This window comes from Siphateles boraxobius, unplaced genomic scaffold, assembly GCF_051911475.1.
Source record: "Siphateles boraxobius isolate OS27281-9 unplaced genomic scaffold, OSU_SipBor_1 19, whole genome shotgun sequence".
NCBI lineage: Eukaryota > Metazoa > Chordata > Actinopteri > Cypriniformes > Leuciscidae > Siphateles > Siphateles boraxobius.
In genome coordinates this window covers 21,017,107-21,041,927 of record NW_027508799.1, presented here as the reverse complement: position 1 = coordinate 21,041,927, position 24,821 = coordinate 21,017,107, and the positions used below count along the sequence as shown (strand labels likewise).

At 37.8% G+C, this 24,821-nt stretch overlaps 1 protein-coding gene across 15 annotated transcripts in view; it reads left to right on the top strand.

The window, feature by feature from the left end:
* Nucleotides 1–24,821, top strand: part of cacna1c (calcium channel, voltage-dependent, L type, alpha 1C subunit) — a 130,466-nt gene that overhangs the window by 68,675 nt on the left and 36,970 nt on the right. For all 15 annotated transcript variants that reach the window (XM_077234178.1, XM_077234175.1, XM_077234176.1 and 12 more), the window contains exons 4-7: nt 21,912–22,051; nt 22,713–22,852; nt 23,621–23,782; nt 23,881–24,083. In XM_077234178.1, coding sequence (XP_077090293.1) covers nt 21,912–22,051; nt 22,713–22,852; nt 23,621–23,782; nt 23,881–24,083 — 645 coding nt within the window. The remainder of the gene's footprint in view (nt 1–21,911; nt 22,052–22,712; nt 22,853–23,620; nt 23,783–23,880; nt 24,084–24,821) is intronic.

Genomic DNA, 24,821 nt, shown 5'->3' with positions numbered 1-24,821 from the left:
TACTGTAGATAAAATGATTTAACACGGAACAGCCTTTCTCTTTGTTTTCTTTAAATGTTTAATCTGTGTGGGTAAAGGAAGAAGAGTCAGTGTTGTTCAACTCAATGTTGATGGCTTCATACAGTTTATAAGTTGTCGAAAAATGTCTCTCAGTTAGTTTAAGTTTAATGTGAGAACACATTTTCACTATAGGGTTCAAATCTGGACTCTGACAAGGCCATACCATGAGCCTGATGGACTTCAACCACTTCTTGGAGCCTGAACCACTTCTTGGTTGTCTTTGCAGTTTAGGAAGGAGCATTGACTGGTTGAAAAATAACATATAATCATTCCTCTTTAGATAGCAACTTTTCAATTGTGGGAAGCAAGCTATTCTGCAATATTCTTCTGTACTCTAAAGCATTAAATGACTTTTCAAAGTGCTCAAGTAATGCGCAGCAGTACCAGCAGTGCTGCACTTTGTTAGACATGCATTTATTATTATATTTCAGACACCACTTGGCCCATGTTTTATGTGTATACGTATTGTAATTGTAAAGTTGAATATAATCTAATTATGTAAACCCACATATTTACTTTCTATATGTTAAAAATAATTTTTTGTTTTATACATCTCGTTTCGTTTCATGTGACCTCTTGGCTTCAGGAGTTCTGAACAAATAATTTATCACAACCCCTTTCTGCTGGGTAATGTAGTTCCTGCGGTCCCAGCTTCCTGTATCCCAGCAAAGGCTTATGGCAAGTTGCTATGACAACAGAGAATCAGAAAGTAAAGTAAGTTTCTTAGTGTTTAAGTTTGAGGAAATCATGTAGTTATAGTGTTGCATAGTGTGTTATATGAGAATTAATAAATTATAAATATAAATACAATTTAAAAAGGAAAAAACATGCCTTTATTCAATATGATGCTTAATTGGAAGCAGGCATAAAACATAGACATCTCTTATAGATTTAATTGCGCGCGCGCGTATGTGTGTGTGCGTTTGTGCGCAGTTGCTCGTTATCATTCCAAGTCTGTTCTGTGGTCCAAAATTAAACAAGCCATCATGAAGCGATGTGCCATTTGAATATGTTGATGTAAGTACGTAATGCTATACAGAGCTGCACAGTGGCACCAGGACAGATGTTTGTGACAGTTGCATTGTGGGTCCTCAGGCCTCAAAAGTGTTTGGTTTTACAAGCAGCAGATTTAAATTAAGCATGTTTGGTTATTGTGGGGGCGAATGTGTCATCCATATCACAGAGTAACATCACATAATAATCAATGCAGGTGTAAATTGATTTACTATCCATCTAAAATAGTAAGCAGGATTAGAATGAAATCCTCCCGTAAGTGTAAACCACTGCCACTACAGTTTTTGTAAACGTCCCACCACAAAAAATTAAATATTGATAAAAAAATCTTTAGGGTTGCTTTTGCTTACAGAGAAAATCTGCTATCAGATCGGTATATGGAAGGATAAGTTGCAGCTGCAGTATCTGTGCATCTTAGATAAATATTAGGAAGTCAGATCTCTCCGTCCTGCGAGTTACAGATGTCCTTGGGCCAAAGACCTCTTTTTGGTAGATGACACTCATTTTGTCCTGTCTCCATCTTCACACCTCCTACTCTCATCTCTTCATAACTTCTCTCCTCTCCTCTCTCTCTTTTCTTCTCTGTCGCATTAGATTAGAAAGAGCTGTGTTTTGCTGTTAGGCAGATATTTATGCACTCTGAGTATGGTTATTTTTGTCTGTCTTCAGTTTGCTGCGGTTTAGGTACATTGTGTGTTAGTGCTGTGTCGCGGAGTTCTGAAACTGCGTTGGTTTATTTTTAATTTAATTAGAACATGTATGTTCCATTTGATGTTAACAGTTACATTGTAAAGACATAACAACCACATTTTACACCTGTCACAATTCCCTGTCTCTGTTACATGGTCTCTTTTTTTTATATTCTGTTTTCTTTCTGTGACTGTGTTCTCTTCTTGCAGTTTAGTTCCTGTTTCCATCGATACTCTTGTTTGTTACCATGTCATCTAATCACTAATACCTGTCCTTCATTTGGCCTCTTGTAACCTTTGTGTATTTAAACCTTCAGTCCTCGTCTGTTTACTGTCTTGTGTTAACGTTTCGTGCTGGTATTTATGTGTATTGTTCCTATAGTCTATATTAAATGTGATTATATCACTATCAGCTCCTCCCGATACAGCTCTGTGAACTCTGTTTTACCTGTGCTTCCTGTTGTCTCTGTCACGGCCAAGGACGCCGAATATGAACTCTTTGTCTGCCCTGTTATGGCCAAGAAGGCGATCGATGAACTTTCTGCCAGTTCAGTATGCTCTGTTTATACACCGTGATGTTCTTCTGCTCCATAATGGGATCTTCAGTACCATTTACTCTGCTCTGATGTACTGGCTCTTATCCATGCTTCTTATGCTTCTTATCCATCTGCTCCACCCTGGTGGTCTCCTGCACCTTCAGCTCCTCCTTGGGGTCTCCTGCTCCGCTTGCTCCACCCTGGTCACTGTCGGCTTCACCTTGGCTCCCTGAACTGGTAATGGTCTCAACAGCCTTGGTCTATAGGCTCATTCCACCACATAGGCCTGGCCCTCAATCCCTCCCCCTGTTCCTCCTCCACTCCAACACCCTCCTGGACTTTTTGTGTCAGATTTAGGAGTATCTGGAATCCGTTCCTTAAGGCACGGTTTTATAGCCTGGAAATCTAGACGCACCCTAGCGGCAGGAAATGTAATTTGCAGCCACTGTAGTCTAGCAACTCTTTGTTGGGTTGCGAGCTGGAAAAACCAACCTCTAGTCAGGCCAATCACATTGTGTATAGCGTCGGTGGGCGGGCTTAACATAATGACAGCAGAGTTGTGACGGTTCCGCTTGAATTCCCTGCTACTTGAAAACAAAGAAGATGGCGGCTGCTGCTTCTGGCGAACAGCGGTCTTTCAAATCGACTTTGTCCGCGACTCTGGAAGACTTGGAGTTAAAGCTTTTCTTTGAGAAAAGAACAAAGAACGACACTGAAGTCCATCGTTTTGAATACGTCACCTTCTTCATTGCTCTGGTTGGTTGTAGCGATATCCTATTGCGTGCAGAAGGAATTTGAAAGACAACCGTTTATCCCGCCCCTCGGATTAAGCCCTGCCAATGGTGTGCTCCCAGATCCAACATCTTGATGTGGGTCTGGCTTGTTAGGCTAGCGGTTTCATGATTCCTGATTCCCAAGCATTATTTGTGGATTGTCAAGTCAGCGCATGACAACACCTTACATAAGCAATCGGTTCTATATTTTTGCATGTTTATATTAACACAAAATTTATAAAACCAAGTTACATCGGAGTTTCATCAAATTTGTCTTTCTTATATTTCCTCAAAAATAGCTACTACAATAATATAGTAAAAAACATGTTTCATGTTGATTTTTTTCTGTTTCGTTTTAGCTTGGTGTTGTTATTATTAGTATCAGTAGTAATAGTTACAATTAGTCTGTAAACACAACAGGTATCATAAAAGTGCAGAGGTGTAGATTTTATTTAATGGACCTGAGTGCACAGTAGTTTCATCGATCAATTTCAAGTTTATATATATATATATATATATATATATATATATATATATATATATATATATATATATATATATTACAATAATACAGTAAAAGCATATTTCACATGTACTTATTTATTTATGTATATTAACAAAATAATCGAATGCATGCATTTGTGCTGCTACTTCCATTACATTCTTTGCACTTTTTTTGTTTGGATCTCAATGAGAACACCGTGAGCTCAAGGACGGCACACTCCCTCTGAAATATTATCCTCTGGTGTTGCTATTGGACAGTGTCACTTACGAATGATTTATACATTATCCAATTTCATATTTCACTGCCTCCTGTGCCTGCTCAGAGAAAATGCCCCTGGCCTGTATGTGTTTGTTGTGGGTCTTTTATGAAGTTTGTTGTGGTCCTGTGACCTGAGCATTTCTTGAATATCTTTTGCAATCCTGCAGTCCCACGCTGCAACAAACGTCTGTGATGAGGGTCAACATCAGCAAACCCTCACACATTAACAGAATAATCAAATACCTAATTGATTCTTTTTGTGTATTTTGTGAATTACTATCTGGAGATAAAAAGCTGCTGCTTCACATTTAACTTTTAACCAGTCTTTTACAAGAATCTTCAATAGAGAAAAATGTCATGTTCTTGCCCACACACACACAGTGTGGGAGGATTGTGGTTTTGGCTGTTCATGACGTTTGATGGAGCCTCACTTTGGCATCATCACCAATCAAAACAATGCTCTGCAGAGTACACGGTCTCCATGACAACAAGTGTCATAGTTACCACAGACTTTCAGCTTTCTGCCCAAATTCAGCTTTTTGTGCATTTATTTATGTGCTTCATATCTGCATGAGCTCTTCTGTACATAATTAAGACAGTCTTCAGTCATCTCTGAATCAATTAAACACATTTAAACATCCATGTCGGACCATAACATAAACTGTTACCATGTTTTGTTTTTGGACATGTACCATAATGGTTTTAGCATATTACTGTTTTTTTTTGTTGAAAATTCCATTGAATATGAATATATCAAAGTATCATGCTTTTACCATCACTTCACCATGGTAACTGCACAGTGGTGCTATAATAATCTTTAGAAGTAAATAATCATCAAAGAACACATTTCTGTTCGTTTTTATCTGAGGGTGCACAGTCAGACCCTAAATAGCAGCATAGAAGTGTGATTGAAGCGCTGGTCACACAAACCTCATCCTGGAATCAATCCGTCACCAGTCCCCAATCGCACAATGTGGCACTGTTGCCATGGCAAATGAATGCTTGGGAATGATAAATTCATGGTTCAGTGTTGTTTACGTAAAGACATCTCAGAATAATTCTCTCTCTCTCCTATGTTGCGCTTAACGCTCTGTTTAGTTTCAGCATCTCTGTTCCCTGATGCCGGTGACATCAACTCCTCCTTACATGGTGCTCCTCTAAACTCATCCCTCTCTGTACTGTCGTCATGGCGATGCTCTTTAGCCATCTCACTCAGATTCCTAACATTCCTGATCCTGAGAAATGTGAGCATGTTGCTGTGGAGATGAGCTGGAGTGTGAAAGGTGAATAAACGGTGAAATGCAGCAACATGAGAGCACAGGTCTTATTGTTTGGGTACTACAGATGCGAATGCAGGATATGATTCATGTATGCACATCAGCTTTTACAATCAGCTGGTTCTATTTGCAACACATTTCTATTTCTGTAGTTTAGTCCTTTATAGTCCATTCTGTAGTTTACTTTGTGTTCTGAACTGTAGTGTCCAGGTAACATTTCACCACCCAAAAAGAAAAGGAGGAAAAAAGTAAAGAATTGTATTGGCTTAAACAAAGTTTTGCCTTTTAATGTGATTACAAAGAAAATCATTATGTCTACCATCATGTAGTTTACAATCACTCCATTTTTAGCATGTGCTGTGGTTCAGAATTTGACCTGTCACTCAGTTTGTCAGGGTGCTCAGATGAAAGTCCTGTCCTGTAGTTTGCAATCTGTCCCGTAGTTCACAGTCTCTCTGTTTTGAGTGTGTGCTGTAGTTCAGAATCTGTCCTGTCACTCAGTTTATGTCCTGTATTTCAGGTGGTAGATTCTCTTCTGTAGTTTACCACCTCAAAGTTCTGAGTGTGTCCTGTGGGTTAGAATGGTAGTGCAATTTTTGTCAAGTAGACAGAATCTGTCCTGTTGTTACGGTGACCGAGTCTGTCTGTAGTTGACAATCTGTCATGTGGCTCATGTCTGTCCTGTAGTTTTGTGTCTGTCTTATAGTTTAGAGCAGGTGTTCTCAAATCTCGAGGTCCACTTTCCTGCAGAGTTTACCTCCAACCTTGATCAAACTCACCTGCCTGTAGCTTTCTAGTAATCCTAAACACCTTTGTTATTTTGTTCAGGTGTGTTTGATTTGGTTGGGCCAAAGTTGAGAATCTGTGGTTTAGAGTCTTCCCTGTATTTCAGTGCCTAGCCTTTAATACAGTGTCCTATTTTAAAATGTGTTCTTTTGGTCAGTCCATTTTGTCCTATTGTTCTGTTTTGTATTTCTCTCCATTCTGTTCTGTAGTTGACTTCAGCAATTGAAGAGAGTTCGGTGAGTGCAGTGTTTCCACTGACTCACTCAGTTCATCAATGACTTCTGAGGTCATTGATGATTCAGTCTAAAGAGTGAGTTTGTTTATTTAATGAAAATTGTGGAGTGTGATTTCAATGCCTGCAAATAGATGTGGTAATCTATGTTGTAATCTATGTTAAAGGTGGCACAAACTAAGCCAAACTACTACAAACCATGGTTGTTTAAGAGGAATATCTGGAATTATTTAATTAAATGTAACTGGACATTGTTAATTTTTATTTCTATTAATTTGCCGCTCTCTGAATTTGTCTATGAATTTAATAGCACTTCTTAAAACCTCTGATGTTCCAGTATGAGATCATTGCAGACTCTGTGATATATAATTCTGTTTTTAAAAGCTAATCCCAATAAGATAAGAAGTACACTGTTGAGATGCAGTTAAGTCTTTCTCTCCTATTAACACTTTTCTCCTACTGTTTTCTTATTTCATGTCTTGTTAAACTTTTTTTCAGTTCTTAGGCACTGTGTGAGTGTGTTGCCATGGCAACAATGGATGTAAATGAAAACTTGTTTAGAGAGTTAGGAGAGAAATGACAAGGACAGTTAGACTAGATTTCTCTTTAAAATTCAGCCTGAATTGAAACAAAAACATTAAGACAGGTAGATGGAGGTGTAACTGTGTGTTTTCAGACTGTGGTGTTTGTTAAAGGTCTGAGCTAGGCAGCCAGAAGAGACATCTGAAATATTTGGCTTGAGTCCTTCACTGAGATGTCACACCGGTCTCATCAACATTATTTACATTCCACTGAGAAAAGCAGACCAGCTCTTCCCCTCTCTTTCTTTGTAAGCTTTTGTGCTTCTCTGTGATCATTCCTGTCAGCCAAATGCACAAAAGGGCAGATGTCTCTGTTTATATCCGTATAATTTTTGCGTCTTATTATTGTGCAGACGCAGAGGTTATAGTCATCAGAATATTTTGTGCTCTTCATATTATAATTGATAGAACTGTGAATTTGACCTAACCTGTCAAAAACATGTCCAGGTAACATTTAACCGCAAAATCAAAAAAAAAAATAATATATATATATATATATATATATATATATATATATAAATATACAGTATCTCACAAAAGTGAGTACACCCCTCACATTTCAGCAAACATTTTAGTACCGGTATATCTTCTCAAGGGACAATACTATAGAAGTGAAACTTGGAAAGATTTTAGAGTAGTCAATGTGCTGCTTGTATAGCTGTCCTCTGAAAATAACTTAACATAGAGCCGTTATTGTCAAAATAGCTGGCAACAAAAGTGAGGACCCCCTAAGTGAACATGTCAAAACTGTGTCCAAAGTGTAAATATTTTGTGTGAGCACCATTGTTATCTAGCACTGCCTTAATTCTCCTGGGCATGGAGTTCACCAGAGCTGCACACGTTGTTGCTGCGATCCTCTTTACACTCCTCTTGACATTACAAAGTGAAACTATTGCAGGTGTTTTTCATTGCACGTTTTTTTTTTTAATTAAAAAAATCTTTCCGTTTTTATTTATTAAATTTTGGGGGTGGGGGTGGTAAAAAAAATGTAAGGGGGGGGCCCGACGAAAAAAAGTTTGCGAACCCCCAAAAAACTTTTGACTGCAGACAAGACACAATTTTCTTGGTGCTCCTCACCAGGGCCTCGCCACACATGCTGGATACCATCTGAGCCAAACAAGTTTTCTTAGGTTCATCAGGCTCATCCTCTGGGATGGAGCCCCGGTCGGCAGACACTTCGCAGCCCATAGCTTTATATCTAGTATATACTGCTGTGTGTGTGTGTGTGTGTGTGTGTGTGTGTGTGTGTGTGTGTGTGTGTGTGTGTGTGTGTGTGTGTGTGTGTGTGTGTGTGTGTGTGTGTGTGTGTGTGTGTGTGTGTGTGTGTGTGTGTGTGTGTGTGTGTGTGTGTGTGTGTGTGTGTGTGTGTGTGTGTGTGTATGTGACTGTGCACATATGTGTTTATGACCGCAAATGTGTATGAACATCTGTGTGTGTCTGTGCACATATGTGTTTATGACCGCAAATGTGTATGAACATCTGTCTGTATGTGTGTGTGTGTGTATCTGATCTCTATGAGTCTGTAGACATGTAATAGGGCTGGTGGCTTTGAGTCCCAACAGTTTACAGCTTCCTTTAAACCCTCCTTACTTCTCTCTGTGAGTCACTGGAACGGCAGAGTGAGTCATATTGCTTTAATCATGCCGTAGAGAAGCTGTCCGACAGATGGATAGAGAGAAAAAGACAGAAGGAAAAGGAAAGAAAGAGAGACGCCCCATGTAACTTATCCATTTATCACCCCAAATGTATAAATTACGCAAGTGCTGTACTATTCCATAATGAAATCTATTATTCTCACAAATAACTCACATCTTAGTCACATATAACTAACTCTACAAAGATGCATGTGTCGCTTTGATCTCGGGAATGTAACATCTTTGTTCGGTTCTTTATTTTTTTTTCTTGACCCAGCATCAAAACAGTACGTTACACTACACCCACCCAACCTCCACTGTCAATTAAAAGACTAACAAGATTTTTCTCCTTTGAGAAAAGCAGCGCTACCTCGTCCATCCTTAATGCTTTTTTCATACATGTCTCCTCTCATGCTGGCAGCAACATCTTTTACATTCACGCCACGTTCAGTTTCTCATGAACAGGAGAGGCGATGCCCTGTCTTCCGTAACGGTCACTAAAAGTGACATAAACTAACAGGCAACCCACAAAATCAACAATAAAGCCCTTTATTTATTGTTGATTGCTTGTTAGTGGTTTTTGCAAGAAAGGCAAGAATCACTATTAAGGTGCAGTCCCATTTTCTGCTGAATTTTCACGGGTAAAATCCAGTTACTTCTATAGGAATCCTAACAAGCTAGAATTTCTTGTGAGGACAAAATATTTTGTAGGTCTCACAAATTTGCTGCGTTAACTAACAGAAAGCTGATTGGATTGAAAGTGACATGCACACACTATTGACAATGGATCTTTTTTTGCCTGCAAAATTTCATTAAAAATGTCGCTATTGTAATTGCACCTATCTCCGACGTGTTGAACATCCCATGATGTTTCTGCTGTAGATGTGAAAAATACCTCAAAACAGACTCGGAAAATTTTTCACCTGGTGGACTAATACTGTACAATAACCATATCTACATAGACTTGCTGGTTGGGAAATTTTGACTTTCTATTATTTTATTCTTGCCATTTTTTAACCACTCTAGCTACTGCATAGCAACGTTCTAAAGACCACTCAAAACACCTTAAAAATCACATAGCAACACCCTAGCAACCACCCAGAACAGACTTGCATCATGATGGTGAATTCAGCACAAGAAAGCATCACTTACATTGACTTATAAAGCTATAAAAATCTAGTTTTCATTTTTAAAATCGCCTTATATACAGTATAATTTCATGTTGATTTTGTACCTCATGTTTGCCTAAGAAAAAATGGTTTAGTGTGAAGCTGAAGAAGTTGTGTATGTGTTTCTGACTCTACCTGAGATGGTAAGACGGCCACCCAGCATATAGACGTACACACTCTCGTTCTTAAGAACTAGAAGCTGCAGATAATTCTGTTCCTATGGGACGGAATATTTTTGGTACCTGCTGATACAGATAGAGAGAGAAAGAAAGGGAGTGTATACTGATGAGTATGTGGTTAATTTTAGAAAGTAGTGTAAAAAATGCAGCGGAACAGAGCGTTCCTCCTCTTTTCTCAGTCGTTCACCTCCGATTGGTCGAACTTTGCGCAGTGATCCCTTTTGGCCAATGAGACGTATCGTCATGGGGGAATTATGAGAGTAATAGACCCATCAGGGTCCTTCCTTAAATATACACACACTCAGAGAAAATATGATCCCCGCCCCATGTCGATTATTATTATTATATTAGTGTAGGGAGAGTGGGTGGAATTTGGCAGTCACTTTTAGATAGCATTTGAGCACTGCACCATAAATAATTCCTCTCTCAAACACACACACAGACACACACACACACACATGCTCTGGGCTGCTGGTGTCGGTGCAGTGTGATGATGAATAGACCTAGTGATGTTATTTCTGGAGAAATTACGACACTGCCAGAACTCCCTTCATATCTGGTTTTAGAGCAGGTTCAGTTTGGATAGTTTGTCTAGGTTTGTTTGGGTTTAGTCCAGGAGCACAGAAACGTTTGGAAAAGTGGGGGTGGCACATTATAAAAAAGTAGCTTAGTTCAAGATGTTTGGCCAATAGTCTTCACATGATTTGCTGAAAAAGAGACACTGGTAAAGAATCACAATTCTTGGTAGGATTGCTGCTTACTGTTTGTGCATTGCCGTCACAAACATATGGCAGAGACTTCAGCTGGCAGATTTTTCAAGTTGTTGTTTGCACTGCAGCCAACCCAAATGAAAATTTAAATTAATTATTAAATTATTAATAATAAAAATAATAAAATAAAAATTTTAATTTTGTAAAATATTAAACATTTTCAATTTGAATATATTGTGAAAGGTAATTTATTCGTGGTGTCAAAGCTGCATTTCCAGCATCATTACTCCAGTCTTCAGTGTTACATGATCCTTCAGAAGTCAGCATAATTCAAGAAACATTTATTATTATCATCAATGTTGAAAATGGTTGTTCTGCTTAACATTTTTGTGGAAATGGTGATACTATTTTCAAATTTCTTTGAAGATAGGAAGTTCAATGAACAGCATTTTTTTGCATTTATTTAATTTATTTATTTAATTTATTAAAGCATTTATTAAATAGGAATCTTTAGTAACATTATAAATGTCACTTTCGATCAATTTAATGCATCCTTGATGAATAAAAATATTAATTTCTCTATTTTCAACATTGATAATAATAAGAAATGTTTCTTGAGGAGCAAATCAGCATATAATACTGATTTCTGAAGGATCATGTGACACTGAAGACCAGTGTTGGGCAGTAACACATTATTAGTTACGCATTACTGTAACGCAGTTACTTTTGACAGTAACTCATACTGTAACGCATTACTTTTTTAATAAATTAACTCCGTTACCGTTACCATATGGTGCGGTGCCCGTATCTTTTTTAAATTAATCAATTTTGGCTGAAGTGTAGCCTACAGCCTAACCTGTTTGCAGCAGCGACGCATTGTAGGATTGGTGGTAGGGTTGCTTGCCACCCGTCCCTTAAAATACGGAATTGTCCCGTATTTACAAGTAAAATGATGCGTCCCGTATCAAATCAATAAGGGAAGGGATTTGTCCCGTATTTTACATAAGGCCCACACATAGCCTAGTGGGATAAAAACATAAGGATTTACTATACTAATAGCAAATAGCCTATAAAGAAATCAATTTCACAATAATGTTACATTATGATTAGAATCAAATGAATTTTGTCCGTTTTCTAAGCTTAGAAAATGCACATTTATACGGGCTGAATTTTATAGGCCTATAATATTGTTTAGTAATTCTGTGAATTACACTGCGCAAACCAAAGTTATACTACACACCGGATGAAGAAGGGTTGGCTCTCAGTCTCCACAGAACAAAATATTTATTTTATTTTATTTTATTTTATTTTATTTTTAGTGTTCACATTTATGAGGAAGAAACAATCTTACGGACGTGACAGTTCTCCGTACGCGAGCGCTCTGAAAGCGACACTAAAAGATGCTTTAAAACTTTAACAGAGACATCAAACAGAAAGCACAAAACCTTTCTTTAAAGTGAATTTCGTTTTGTATTAATTGTATCTTAATTTAAACCAATGTTTCATCAACCTATTGCCTGGATTTAATAAATTAGAAGTAAATATAGCAGACGATATATAATCACGAAAAGGAGGCGCCAGGGCGTGAACTGGAGCTCATCTATAAATGAACCGAAACTCGGCGTATAAGGTAACCTACTTGCCTCACAGACATGCTACTTTTAAACAGAACAATTCAAAACGAAAGAAAACAGACAACAGACTCATCTCTGCTTATGTAATCCGTATGAAATGTGCATTTTTCTCTGGGGCGTCTACTGCGAAGATCGCGAGTCAGCATAGCGAGTCACCTCAGATATCCTTGTGATATATTCAGTTTGTGCTGGTCTGACTTAAATAAAATAGTGTTTAAAAATTACTTTCTGTTTAAGTCAGTTTTGTGTTTGTGTAGACCATAACGCATAAAAGAACATTAATGGGAACATTAAAGAATGTTTTTTTTTAGTAACTAAAAGTTACTTTTAACAGTAATGCATTACTTTTTGGTGTAAGTAATCAACAAAGTAAATGAGTTACTTTTTGAATGAAGTAACTAGTAACTGTAACTACTTACTATATCTTAGTAACTAGCACAACACTGCTGAAGACTGGAGTAATGATACTTTGTCATCACAGGAATACAAAAAATAGATTATTTTAAATTGTAATAATATTTCACAATATTAGTTTTTTACTCTATTTTTGCTTAAATAAATACAGCCCTAGTGAGCATAAGAGACTTTTTTCAAAAACATTAAAAAAAATTGTATTGTTTCCAAACTTTTGACATGTAATAAAAAAATTACCTGTTAACTACCCCCTGTTTGAGCATAGATCTGAACTTAAAGGTGACACATTATGTCCCTTTTCACAAGATGTAATATAAATCTATGGTGTCCCCAGAATGTGTCTGTATATGTGTCTGTTTCAGTTCAAAATATCCTCCAGATCATCCATTATAGCTTTTCAAATTTGCCCCATTTTGGGTGTGAGCAAAAACGTGTCTTTTTGTATGTGTGTCCCTTTAAATGCAAATGATGACAAACAATCCTTTACACGAGCTTCGGAAACTTACGCCCGTTTCACACATACTCCGTTTGCAGTGCATATGCGGTGGGTATTTTTTTTACGTACCTATGTTAAAGGTACAATATGCAAGGATTTTTCGCCACCAGGGGTCGCTAACCTCTTACATTAACAAAGGCGTATACTGATGACGTATATTCCACATTAAGCTGAATTATGGATCTTGTTGTCAAACTGATGGATCAACTGATGGACTGTTGTCAAACTTTTATGGATGAGTGAATACATTAATGTTTTAACATGACTGTGGTATGAAGCAGGGCACGATTGCTAGACATATACCAGCGCCACACGCAACGCGAGTCCCGCGGATATAAAAGAACAAGGACATTTCATTCTACCGAACTACACGCAAGTGCTGAATTAATACTCAAACAGGTCAGTTTATTAGACGAATCAAACTTGAGGTAACGCAGCGCTGTTTCACTTGCTCTAACAGTTAAACTATCACACTAAACGGCATTTGAGTGTGTTGAATGTTGCTAGTTAGGTTGTGTGTTGGCTGTATGAGACTAAGTACGTTAAGCTAGATCAACATTAGAATAACATACAGATCATATTCTAACATTTCATCATGTTGAACTAAATAACATTGATTAACATTGATAACATTTGTTTTATGTACATTTGCTCACCTGTCTAAAAGTACATGCAACACTCGCGTCAAGTCGAAGTTAGTCGCAGACGTGGATCTCTCGGCATCTCGAAAGATGTTGATCTTCGTTTTAGTCCTCTTTTTGTCTCAAAGCCTGCTTGCCATGGTCCAAAATGTTTGAACAAAACAACAACAGCGTGAGCGTCCTGCTAGGAATAACGGGCCAGTTGTCAACGTCTGTCGCCATGGTTACTATGGCAGTACGAGGTCAAACCTGGCGGAAACCGAGGGTAACGCGGATGTGACGTCATTGACTGGCGACTCCTCACCCCTGCTCACAGGCCCCGTTTGCTTGGTTAAAATCGCAATTTTATCACGATTTACAAATTGTTTGAAACATTTGGGATATTGTAAGTAATCAACTAAACAAAATATATAACATTGGCCTAGTGGTTTTTGGATATTTTACTGCAAAAATCCTACATATTGTACCTTTAACATGTTAGAGCTTTCACACTTTACCCGGGTGCGGTCCGGCGATCCGTTCCAGGTGCGGTGCGTATACAGCAGTGCAGCGATCGTTTCCGCACCGAGTCTATTTTTGCTATGCTGCACCGCACTTAATTAAAGTGGCAGCACATTGTTAAAATAAACATAGATTGACAAGAAACTGTAATAATTTCATCATACACGCATAATTATAGTTAATGTGTTCTACAGTTACTAAATGACAGGGTCAAGACAAAAAAAAAGTATGATTATAGTCTCAAAAGTTGCAAAATGCCATCATATATGATTTTTTCCCCCTCAAAAAATATATGATATATATATTTTGGGGAGGGGGTGGGGGTAAACTACATGTAAAACAAATAATCACAATGATTAAAATTAATTTTCATACTGTTTCAAGGTCTTAAACAATGTCAAAGTTAACGTTTGGATTTAAAATCAAAATTACTTAGCCATTTTTGATTTTGTGGCACACAGAAACTGCGGATCAGTAGCTCACTGCAAACGCAGAATATGTGAAAACACAATAGCGCGTGCTGCTCCTGTACGTATACGCACCGCATACGCACTGCACCCGGAGTATGTGTGAAACGGGCGTTAGTCTCCAGCTATAACAAACCGCGAATCTCACTCATTTGAAATCTCAGAAATAACCAGTAGTGGAGTGCAGACTTACGGAGAGACTCGGGATGCAACTTTTAGACACACCTGGATGTTTCTGAATGGTTAGTGGATGCATTTATGTTATGTAGTTGTTGTGGAGTTACATTAATTCATCGAATCGACTTGATGACATCTAATCTAATCGACATCTAATCTACCGTTATGTTTAACTTTTACAAAAGTGGACACAGATCCCTGAGGTCTTTATAAGACAGCTGTGAATTTTTTTTGTTGGTAAAATAGTGTTCTGTGATTTTTGATTTTGTTCTGTGAACTTTTGATTTCAGTTTGTCATGTCTTTACACGCTGAAATAAAACGTTTGATTTCCTTAATAGCTGTACAACCAACGTCAGAGCAGTTTGCATGCTTTGCTCCAACTTTTGCCATTGCGTTAGAACTGGTTACACTGTTGTCGCTCATGAAGACCAGATGGCGGCGTCGTGGGTGGAAACGTGCAGATTAAGGGGTGGTAGTCTAATACAGTGTTTCCCAACTTTTTTCAGTCGAGGCACCCTTTGAAAATTTAAAAAAATTTGTGGCACCCTACACTAGTGTTGTCACGATACTACTTTGATACTATACCTTGAAATGTATTGATTTTCAATACCACAGGGAATAACTGCCGTATATAGGCCTACTGTCATATAGATATTTTTTAATATTATCAATTTTTTTTGTCCATCCATTTAAAGTCTAGGAAATCATTAATTTCTTCTGCAGAGATCACTTTACATGATGACATATTTAATTAAGGCTTTTATTCATAATTCAGCAAAACATTGCTCAATTACCATTGAAAAAATCTCACCTAAATGTTTGCTCACTCAGTGTAGGCCTATTTGTGTTTTTATATTGGGATAATTTAGTTATAATTGCACAAGATAGCTTGTTTTTAATATATTTTATAATGTAATAATTTCACAGTTAATCTCCAAATTAATGTATAAACAACATAAAGACAGTATATTTTAAATAATTGTTTAATGGCATCTTTTTTATGAATGAAGCCCAGTATCACTGATACCAATACTGCTACTGATGTCAGGAAATACACAGAAATTGAATAAAGTTATCAAACACTTTACAGTCTTCACTGCATAAATAATAAATTAAATATAGATGAATCCTTATTAAAGCTACAAGCGTTCTTTAGTCAAGAGCAGTGAGTAATGTTCTCTGTTACCTGTTCTTTGATTCTGTTGTCACTGCTGCACTTGTTTATCTCACACGCGTCCCATCTTCTCACAACTCTAATTTAAGATTTTAACTAATTTAAGTCTGCTCTCATGAGGATACTCAACAAAACGGACATTTTGTCATAACTGTGTGTTATTATTCGTTCAAGCACGAAAGAGAAGTCGATTCTGGCACGCGATGCGCGTCGTCCTGTGTCAGCAGGACATTCACAGACAGCGCGTTCTCTTTTGTCTTTTCGCGGTTGCATGGTTTAAAAGCATTTGCACGAATAAGAACGTGATTATATAATGTAAGGCTAGCCAAAGGATAACAGAAAAAAACGGATGCTGCGTTAATTGTGTTTAAATCTTTTTTAACGCGTAAAACTGAAAAACATTAATCGCACGCGTTACCGTTGACAGCAGCACGGACATAACCGATGTGTTTGTGAATATGCGGCAAGACGGACGTTGTGACAATGTTTCGTGTGTATTTGACCGTAAGCGCAACAAGCCATGAAAAAGAGGCAGCTTTATGTGTGGACGCTGGGAATGAAGCACGAGAATGAAATCATGAGGAACCCCCGCAATTCAACGAACGCGGAAAACTTATGAGTTGTATTTTTTATTATAAATTTGTGTGCATTATTTGTTGTTATTAGACGCTTCCGACGATGCGAGATTGATGATACATTTATTATTATTTTTTTTACACATTTTAGCAATTTAAAAATGTTTAATGGAGTTTTTACACGGCACCCCTGCTCTCGCCAGAAGGCACCCCAGGGTGCCGCGGCACCCCGTTTGGGAAACGCTGGTCTAATATTATAATAAGATCCCCTTCTTATGTCAGAAGGGGAGCGAAATCTGATCAATTTAATTTTGGCATGCTTGCAGAGAAAGGCTTATTAAAAAAAGTTACTCAGTTGTCACTTTTGACATTTTCTGGGTTGGTAGATGCAGCAGGTAATAGCACTTAAACACGGAAAAAGTCAGATTTTCATGATATGTCCTTTTTAAATGGTAATTCATGAATGCTTTGGAATACAGGCATAATGTTGATATCTTTTTAAAGAAGACTAGAGTTAGTGTAAAAAGTTAAAAGGTAATTCTGAGTCTAAAATTGCTAGAAAATCAAATCCGTAATGTCCAACCAAGTTGTGTTCCAAATTTCAAGTTGATATCACAGACATTGCACCCAATAAAAGGCTTTAAAGAACAGTTTCCATGGTAAAGCAATGTCTAATGTCAAGACCGTTTTCACAGGTTCCATTTTGTGTGTTTCAGCGATACCTATATTATGATGATTACTAAAATATGTCATAGGGGAAAAGGCAATACAAAAGTGTCCAGGACAACTGACAGTTAACAGGTTAAAAAATTATTTTAATAACAATTTAATAATTTAATAATAAAAATGGTTTAAGTACTTAAAAAATGCAGTTTAGGATATATCCCAGTTAGAACGGGTCTATTCACCTACTTTTTCTTTCTCCTGCAGTAGATTCATGCTACAGTGACAGTTCAGTGGATGAAAAGAATAAAATGGAACAGATTTGCGAGACCGTAAAGGCTGAAAGCATCCTTGTGTGTTGACTACAGGTGTGGTAGGCACGCATGTGGCCGTGTAACTTCCTGTCGCAGTGAGGCGTGTGGCGTGGGGTACGACGGAGAGCGGCTTTCCTCAGTGAAATGAGCCGAGCCACACACGTGCGAACACTTACACGCATACGCAGGATTCACAGCAGGCTGCTGCTCACCAGCTGTCTCCATGGAGACCAAGATGGGCTCTGGTTGTCATGGAGACTGACAGCAGCTTGCTGTGGGTTTTGCAACGTGTACGGCTCCCGAGAGCACTATTTAACTCTGTGCATACAGTCAATATTTAATCTGAGTCAGGACTTCAACTAAAATCTCCTAATTCATCATGTCGTTTCTCGCAGGTTCTTCGGCCACATGGGAATATAAACCCGATACAAGTGAAGAGCATGTCACAGCTGTAAGCAAATGATCACACAAGCACTTCTACAAACCCAGCAGGAACGAATAAGATGTAAAGCCTGTTGCCGGACTCAGCCGGAGCCGTGGTTTAGAAGTTAGTGCATGTGTCCGAGTTTGAATTCGGCTTGCGTCTTTATTCACTTGTTCCTGTCCACTTTATTTTGCCCATGCTGTCAAGACAAAAAGAGTGTTTCTATAAGCTGCCGTGTCCCTAAGGAACAGTTTGTTGCTTCGTAACATCATTTGTCCGTCAGAAACGACTTGTGGGTAGGTGTGTCTGACATGACATCTGCTGACCGCAAATCCTGTTACCTTGGTTACAGACAGACTGGGCATAAAGGTAAGGTCACAAAGATCGGGAGGTTCTGTCCCCTGAGCAGCTCCTTGTAATTTGATTGGCTCGCGGCCCCGTTTGTCACAGAAATTGAATTATCGTGACTGTCATCCAGAGAGCCGCACAGCTCACCTCTCCAGCCTGCATCCCTCCATCTCTCCCCTCCTCCTCTCATTTACTTCTCATTTTGCCTCTCTGCTCTTCCTTCCATTCTTTTATCATGTCTTCTCTCATCTATTTTGTTCGCCTGCATCATTGTTGCTCGTTTTTTAGAGACCGGAAAAAGAAAGGTTAAACAGTTAAACAGCTTTATCGCTGTTCCTGAGTGCAGATGCGAGTTAAAGGAATACCCAAAAAGTAATATTCTGTCAATTTTGTGTTTCCACTGTAAACATAACAGCACATAGGTTTGAAATTACAAGTATAAAGTAAATAATGGCGGAAATTTAGGGTGAACAGTTCCTTTGAATTTTATATTTTGAAGCTTGATCACTAATATTTGATCAATAATTATGTTGTGTTTGTGTAGCCTGGTAAACCCTACGTTATGAGGACAAAATGTCCCCACAAAGATGGCAATATCCGAAATCCTTGTCCTTGTGGGTATAGTTTTTGGTTCCCATGAGAAAAACAGCTTATAAATCATACCAAATTAGTTAATTTTTTTTTTTTTTAAGTAAAATAAAAATGTAGAAAGTTTTCTGTAATGGGTAGGGTTAGTGTCGGGGACACTAACCCTCGTAGTATAAAAAATCATTTTGTCTATGGTAAGTCTAGGAAAGGTGTGTGTGTGTGTCCAGGAAAGGTCTTGGATCAGAGGCAGAACCTGAGATGCTTCTGAGTGTGTGTGTGTGTGTCTGTCTCTGTGCTAGCTGGTTCAAAGGAACAAACACGTCTCGTCTTCTGAGAGTCTTAATAATACATTCTCACTCACACGGATATCTTACGCTACTCTAGGCTTAAATTGACCTTTTTAAATGTGCTATTGCTGCAATTATGGGCATGAGTGAGTAGCCCTGTAAATTGCTCTCTCTCACTTACACTTTCTCTGTCTCTCTCGCTCTTGCTCCGTCTTTCAGAGAGCAGCCGGTCAGTCTTGCTGAAGGGTATGCAGCGTAAACTTATAATTATGAAGTCATAACACACATAAACACAAACACACTCTCTTTATCTTCATTGTCCTCACAGATACCTTACAAGGAGAGATTAGAAATGGGACTGTTGTGATAGGCATGATATTGTCCACCGATGGACTGATACATAGATGTGTTTAGCACAAATTAAGGCTGGTGGAGAGAATACTGAAATAATTTTGAGAGAATATTGACTCCTTAAGGAAGTAATACTTGGTTTAAAAGGGATCTTTTCATGATTTATGCAATTAATTTTCCCCTCAGGTCTACAAAGTTTTAATTTTCATGACTATTTTCCACCCTCTCTCTGACACTTAGAATTAAACTGGATGATTTTTGCTGATATGGCTTTAAAACGCATACCCTATATAAAGTCCTATGAATGTGAATGAGATTGCATAAGTTGTGAAGTGTTTTCCCTGTTGTGTCTCTGAAAAGTACTGGGCAGTTTTGAGTTTTGAACATTACAGTATGTTTTTATATAGTACATCAAACCTTTGCAAATTTGATAACTCAGGATCCCTTTAAACAAAGTGAGTGGACCACAATCAAGAGTCATTCCAGCATTAGCTATTCCACACCATTCTTTTGCACAACCAATTTGCCCTGGTACTTGTTACGGATGTGCAGGAAAGAAGAGATTTCTGGCAGGTTGTGTAGTTTGAATCGATCTGAGAACTCATGGGCCCGAATCTGGATTTTGGGAAGACCCATGAACTATTGAGAACAGATTGACGATCCCTACAGTTATCGTATTTTGTAAATGTTAATGTTGACAGGTCAAGCCATGGGAATATTTCTGTCTCTCTCAGTGAGAATAGTTGGAGGCCTTATTTTGCTCTGTAAAACCAAACAGATCTCAGGGGACTAGACCGTCTCAGTGCAGCTCCCACGACCTCTGACCTCCTACATCCACACACACAGCGCAAATCAGGAGAAAAGGGGTGGAGTCAAGCAAGACTGTATGTGTTCTAGTTAGAATGCATGGATACGTCCTATCCAATCACATTGTAGAACACAGAGGGAATAAAGAGAACAGGATATCAAATTGAAACCATGATTAAATCTAATGCAGCAGATTCATCTGTGTATTTAAATGTAATTGTTAGATGTTTTGTGTGTGTGTGTGCGCGTCTGTGTGTGTGTTTGTCTGTCTGTGTGTATGTAAGTGATTGCTGTGGTGTTGATTGCGCTGATGACCGAGGGCTCTTGTCAGTAATTGAGCTTAATTAATTTAAGAGCGTCGGATTGATTCCGGATCTCAGAGTTTAGTGTACAGTAAAGTAGGTGATAACAGCATCATTTAACCCTGTTTTTAAAGCAGCTGGATTTAAAATGTGATTCCACACATATCTGTTGAAAATCCATTATTATTAACACACATTCAGTGTTTTTTATTTTATTATTGTTGCAAATCCATCTGCTGCTGTTTTTCTTTTCTTTTGAACACAAAATAATTTGAATATTATTTTTATATAACATTATAAACATTATAACATGAACATTATGTATAAAATGAACAGACACAATTATTGGACTCGTTAATTAGCTGCATTTGCTTAAGAATGTGTTACTTTCATGTTATTTTTTTGTGTTAAAAAAAGGTTTAAAAGTGACTAATGCATTTTAAATGTAAGCAACATTTGGCTCTGTATACTAGTGTTTCTGTTACTAAGAAACATGTTTTTCCTCATCTGAATTAAGTGGTTTTGATTCAGAGTGCAGCTCTGCAGTGAATCATCCACATGTGTGCAAGTTTTCAATTAACTAGTTCCTTAAAATGAAGGCTTATCATAATGGTCAGTCCACTATCCCCTCCACAAAGGAAATTGCCGGGAGAATTTTTTTTTTTGTAATAAAACTCCGCTACAATGACATTTATGGTAATTTCAGAGCTAATGTTCTCCTTTCGGTGTGTCGAAACTATTTTGACCTTTATCTTAAGATTATTATTTTTTTGCTTCCCACTAAATGTGTAATGGTCTAAATGTTATTTCTGAGCATAACAGTTGAGCTCTTTTTCTCTTAAGTCTCTTTCATTATTATTAAAAACTAATTATATAATTTATTGCAATTTTGTATTTTTTTTTCCAGCAAATATTGATATGAAATCAGTATTATCAATTCATTAATTGACGGCCTTCTTTGAAACAAATAACGTCTGGAATCCCTTTTTTCCCACAGTCCTGTAGCTCTAGACACATCCTCAGAGATGAATGTCTGTGTTTTGATTCTCACAGGAAAGTTGGGAGACAGTCAGCAAAGACTGAAATTCATCTGGCGTTTACAGACGCAGCATTTCTGCTCTATAATCCACTCGAACACATTGTCTTTGGTGCATTCTGTGTGTTTGTGCGTGTGATATCTGTTCTCTGATGATAGGCCTGATCTGTAATAAAATGTCATGCAGACAAATGGCTCAGTACATTTTCTGATGTTGGTTCAGCGCTTCGGGCGGCTTCACGTTTAAAGATATTAGAGATGATGCAATTAGAGAACTAATATCCTTTTTTTCTGTTTTGTCTGTCTAGGAACGGGTGGAGTATCTCTTTCTGATCATTTTTACGGTGGAGGCGTTTCTGAAAGTTATTGCATATGGGCTGCTGTGTCATCCTAATGCGTACCTGCGGAATGGCTGGAACCTGTTGGATTTCATCATCGTTGTGGTAGGGTGAGTACAAGAATCCTGTGTAACCCTTGAGACACATATGGAGGAGTGAGTGTATGGTTTGAGTTATCATGTAAACATCACACATTTTAATAAAGAAAAATCTTTTTTATAAAGCGTCAGTGTATAGCATCATTGCGTTTGCACATCTGAAATGGCAAATATAAAAGCTGCGCACAGATTTGGAAATATATATTTAAAAAAAACTATATATATATATATATATATATATATATATATATATATATATATATATATATATATATATACATATATATATAATTCATCCATTGCCCCCATCTGTCGCAGATGACAATGAGTGACTTTTATCTGAACATACAGTTCATTTCCAGGACCTACTGAAAAAAGTTTTTGGGGGGGATTCCTAATAAAAAAGTCACTCACAATTGTCTGAATGTGATTTATGAATGTAACAGTTAAGTTATATTTCTCGTTCAAAATAGAAAAACATCTTCGATTCAGTTTTTTAAAAAAATCGGAAAAAGCTGTTTTATTTTGCATGATGCTGCATCCTGAGTAAATTCAAGATTGCTATCATTTAATGACTTAAACAACAAATTACTTTTATTAGTTAAAATATTTTGAAATCTGGAATGCAAAATGATAATGAGTCAGAAACGTCCTCTTTCATTCTTTCTTTCAGGCTCTTCAGTGCAATATTAGAGCAGGCCACTAAAGGAGACGGTGGGACTTCAATGGGAGGCAAGGCTGCAGGGTTTGATGTAAAAGCCCTGCGAGCCTTTAGAGTTTTAAGACCTCTGAGACTTGTGTCTGGAGTACCTAGTGAGTACACACACACACACACACACACACACACACACACACACACACACACACACACACACACACACACACACACACACACACACACACACACACACACACACACACACACACACACACACACACACACACACACACACACTTTCTCTCTCTCTCTCTCTCTCTCTCTCTCTCTCTCTCTCTCTCTCTCTCTCTCTCATCTGATGATTGCTGAATAAGTCGTTCATGAGTCAGGGCAGAGAACATGAATTTAAATTTCCTTTCTGTGGGAGGATCTGAAACGATTCTACAAAATGTAGATTCAGTAATCACAACCCAGATATTCAGAAGTCAAAACTCTATTAAGCTGTTGTTATCAGCAGGTGCAAGCACAGCTTTTTATTATTATGTAGGAAAATCCATTTCTTTTTGATTGGCAAATTTGTCCGGAATGTGTCTGTTCATTACACCTTATTATGCATCTCTCTGGAATACTTCTGTTTAGGCAGTTGCTTTAGTCTGCAGTCAAATGTTTTTTTTTTTCAACACTCAAGTTTAATGACTGTTAAACTGTGCACTGTAATTGACCATCCGTTTTAACCTGTTCTTGCTTCACTTCACAATGAGATTCCTGATCATGATCAGCTGACTGTACATGATCATTTTATTATTGATCATATTCAAAGTTAACAGTTACTTTGCACGTCACTCATAAAACAAAGAAAACCATCCATGAGAAAAAATGATTACTCTGAGTTTTTTTTAGATTGATTCATTTTGTGGTTGCAGGTTTACAGGTGGTGCTGAACTCCATCATTAAAGCCATGGTTCCCCTCCTGCACATCGCTCTGCTCGTTCTGTTCGTCATCATCATTTATGCCATCATCGGCCTCGAGCTCTTCATGGGCAAGATGCACAGAACCTGTTTTTTCTTCAAAGATGGACACAAAGGTCAGGACTTTATCTTTAGCATTTGTTCCTCCCTTGTTCTAGTCATTAGCCCCTGGTTTTCACCCAGATAAACTGAAAAAAATCCTATTTTCGTTCAGGTCCTATATCTGAAGAGAAGCCAGCCCCCTGCGCCCCAAGCTCCGCCCATGGACGACACTGCTCCCCGGCCAACTTAACGCAGTGCATGATGGGATGGGAGGGTCCAAATGATGGAATCACAAATTTTGATAACTTTGCATTTGCCATGCTGACTGTGTTTCAATGCATCACGATGGAGGGCTGGACTGACGTCCTGTACTGGGTGAGTCTGCTCCAGTAATGGCACACCACACCTTATGATTATACACATGAGCAAACATGGTCCAGTACAGCGAGACATGCACAGCATATGAATGAGGTAGGGTTAGGAATATTTCCTCTTGGTTAAAAATCATAAAGGAACCCTATTGGAATTTCTAAAGGGAATCCTAATGTAACATAATGGGAATGTTCTCATAGGATTTCACACAAATTCTAGGTAATTTAGAACATACAATTGTCAATAGGACTATAATTATTACCTGCAAGATAAAATGCATAACATTGAAAACCATTTTTCCCCATGTGATTTCCATTATTATGGATGGACATTCTGTGACATTCTGAGTTTCTGATAAAGATCAATGTAATTATAATAGAAATTCTATTAGGAATCCTGCACATGTGAAGGAAACAAATATGAGATGGGAGGAAAAATTATTTGTTAACTTTTGTGTTCCCCCCTGAAACTTTGCGTTCACTCACTTAACATTTCTTGGGGGAACACAATACATTCACGAGAGAACGCAAAATCATTGATAAATAATTTTTCCTCCCATCTTATATTTTTTCGCTTTAGGGGCATTTATTTATTTATTGCATATATTTATATGTTTGCTTTTTTATTTACATTTTATTTGTATTTGTACTAAGTGGGTGGTGTGTAGGTTAGGGCTCAACAACAAGGATGACTCACTGTCCAGTGCTGCTTTGCCACTGAAAATTCTACATTTATTGATTT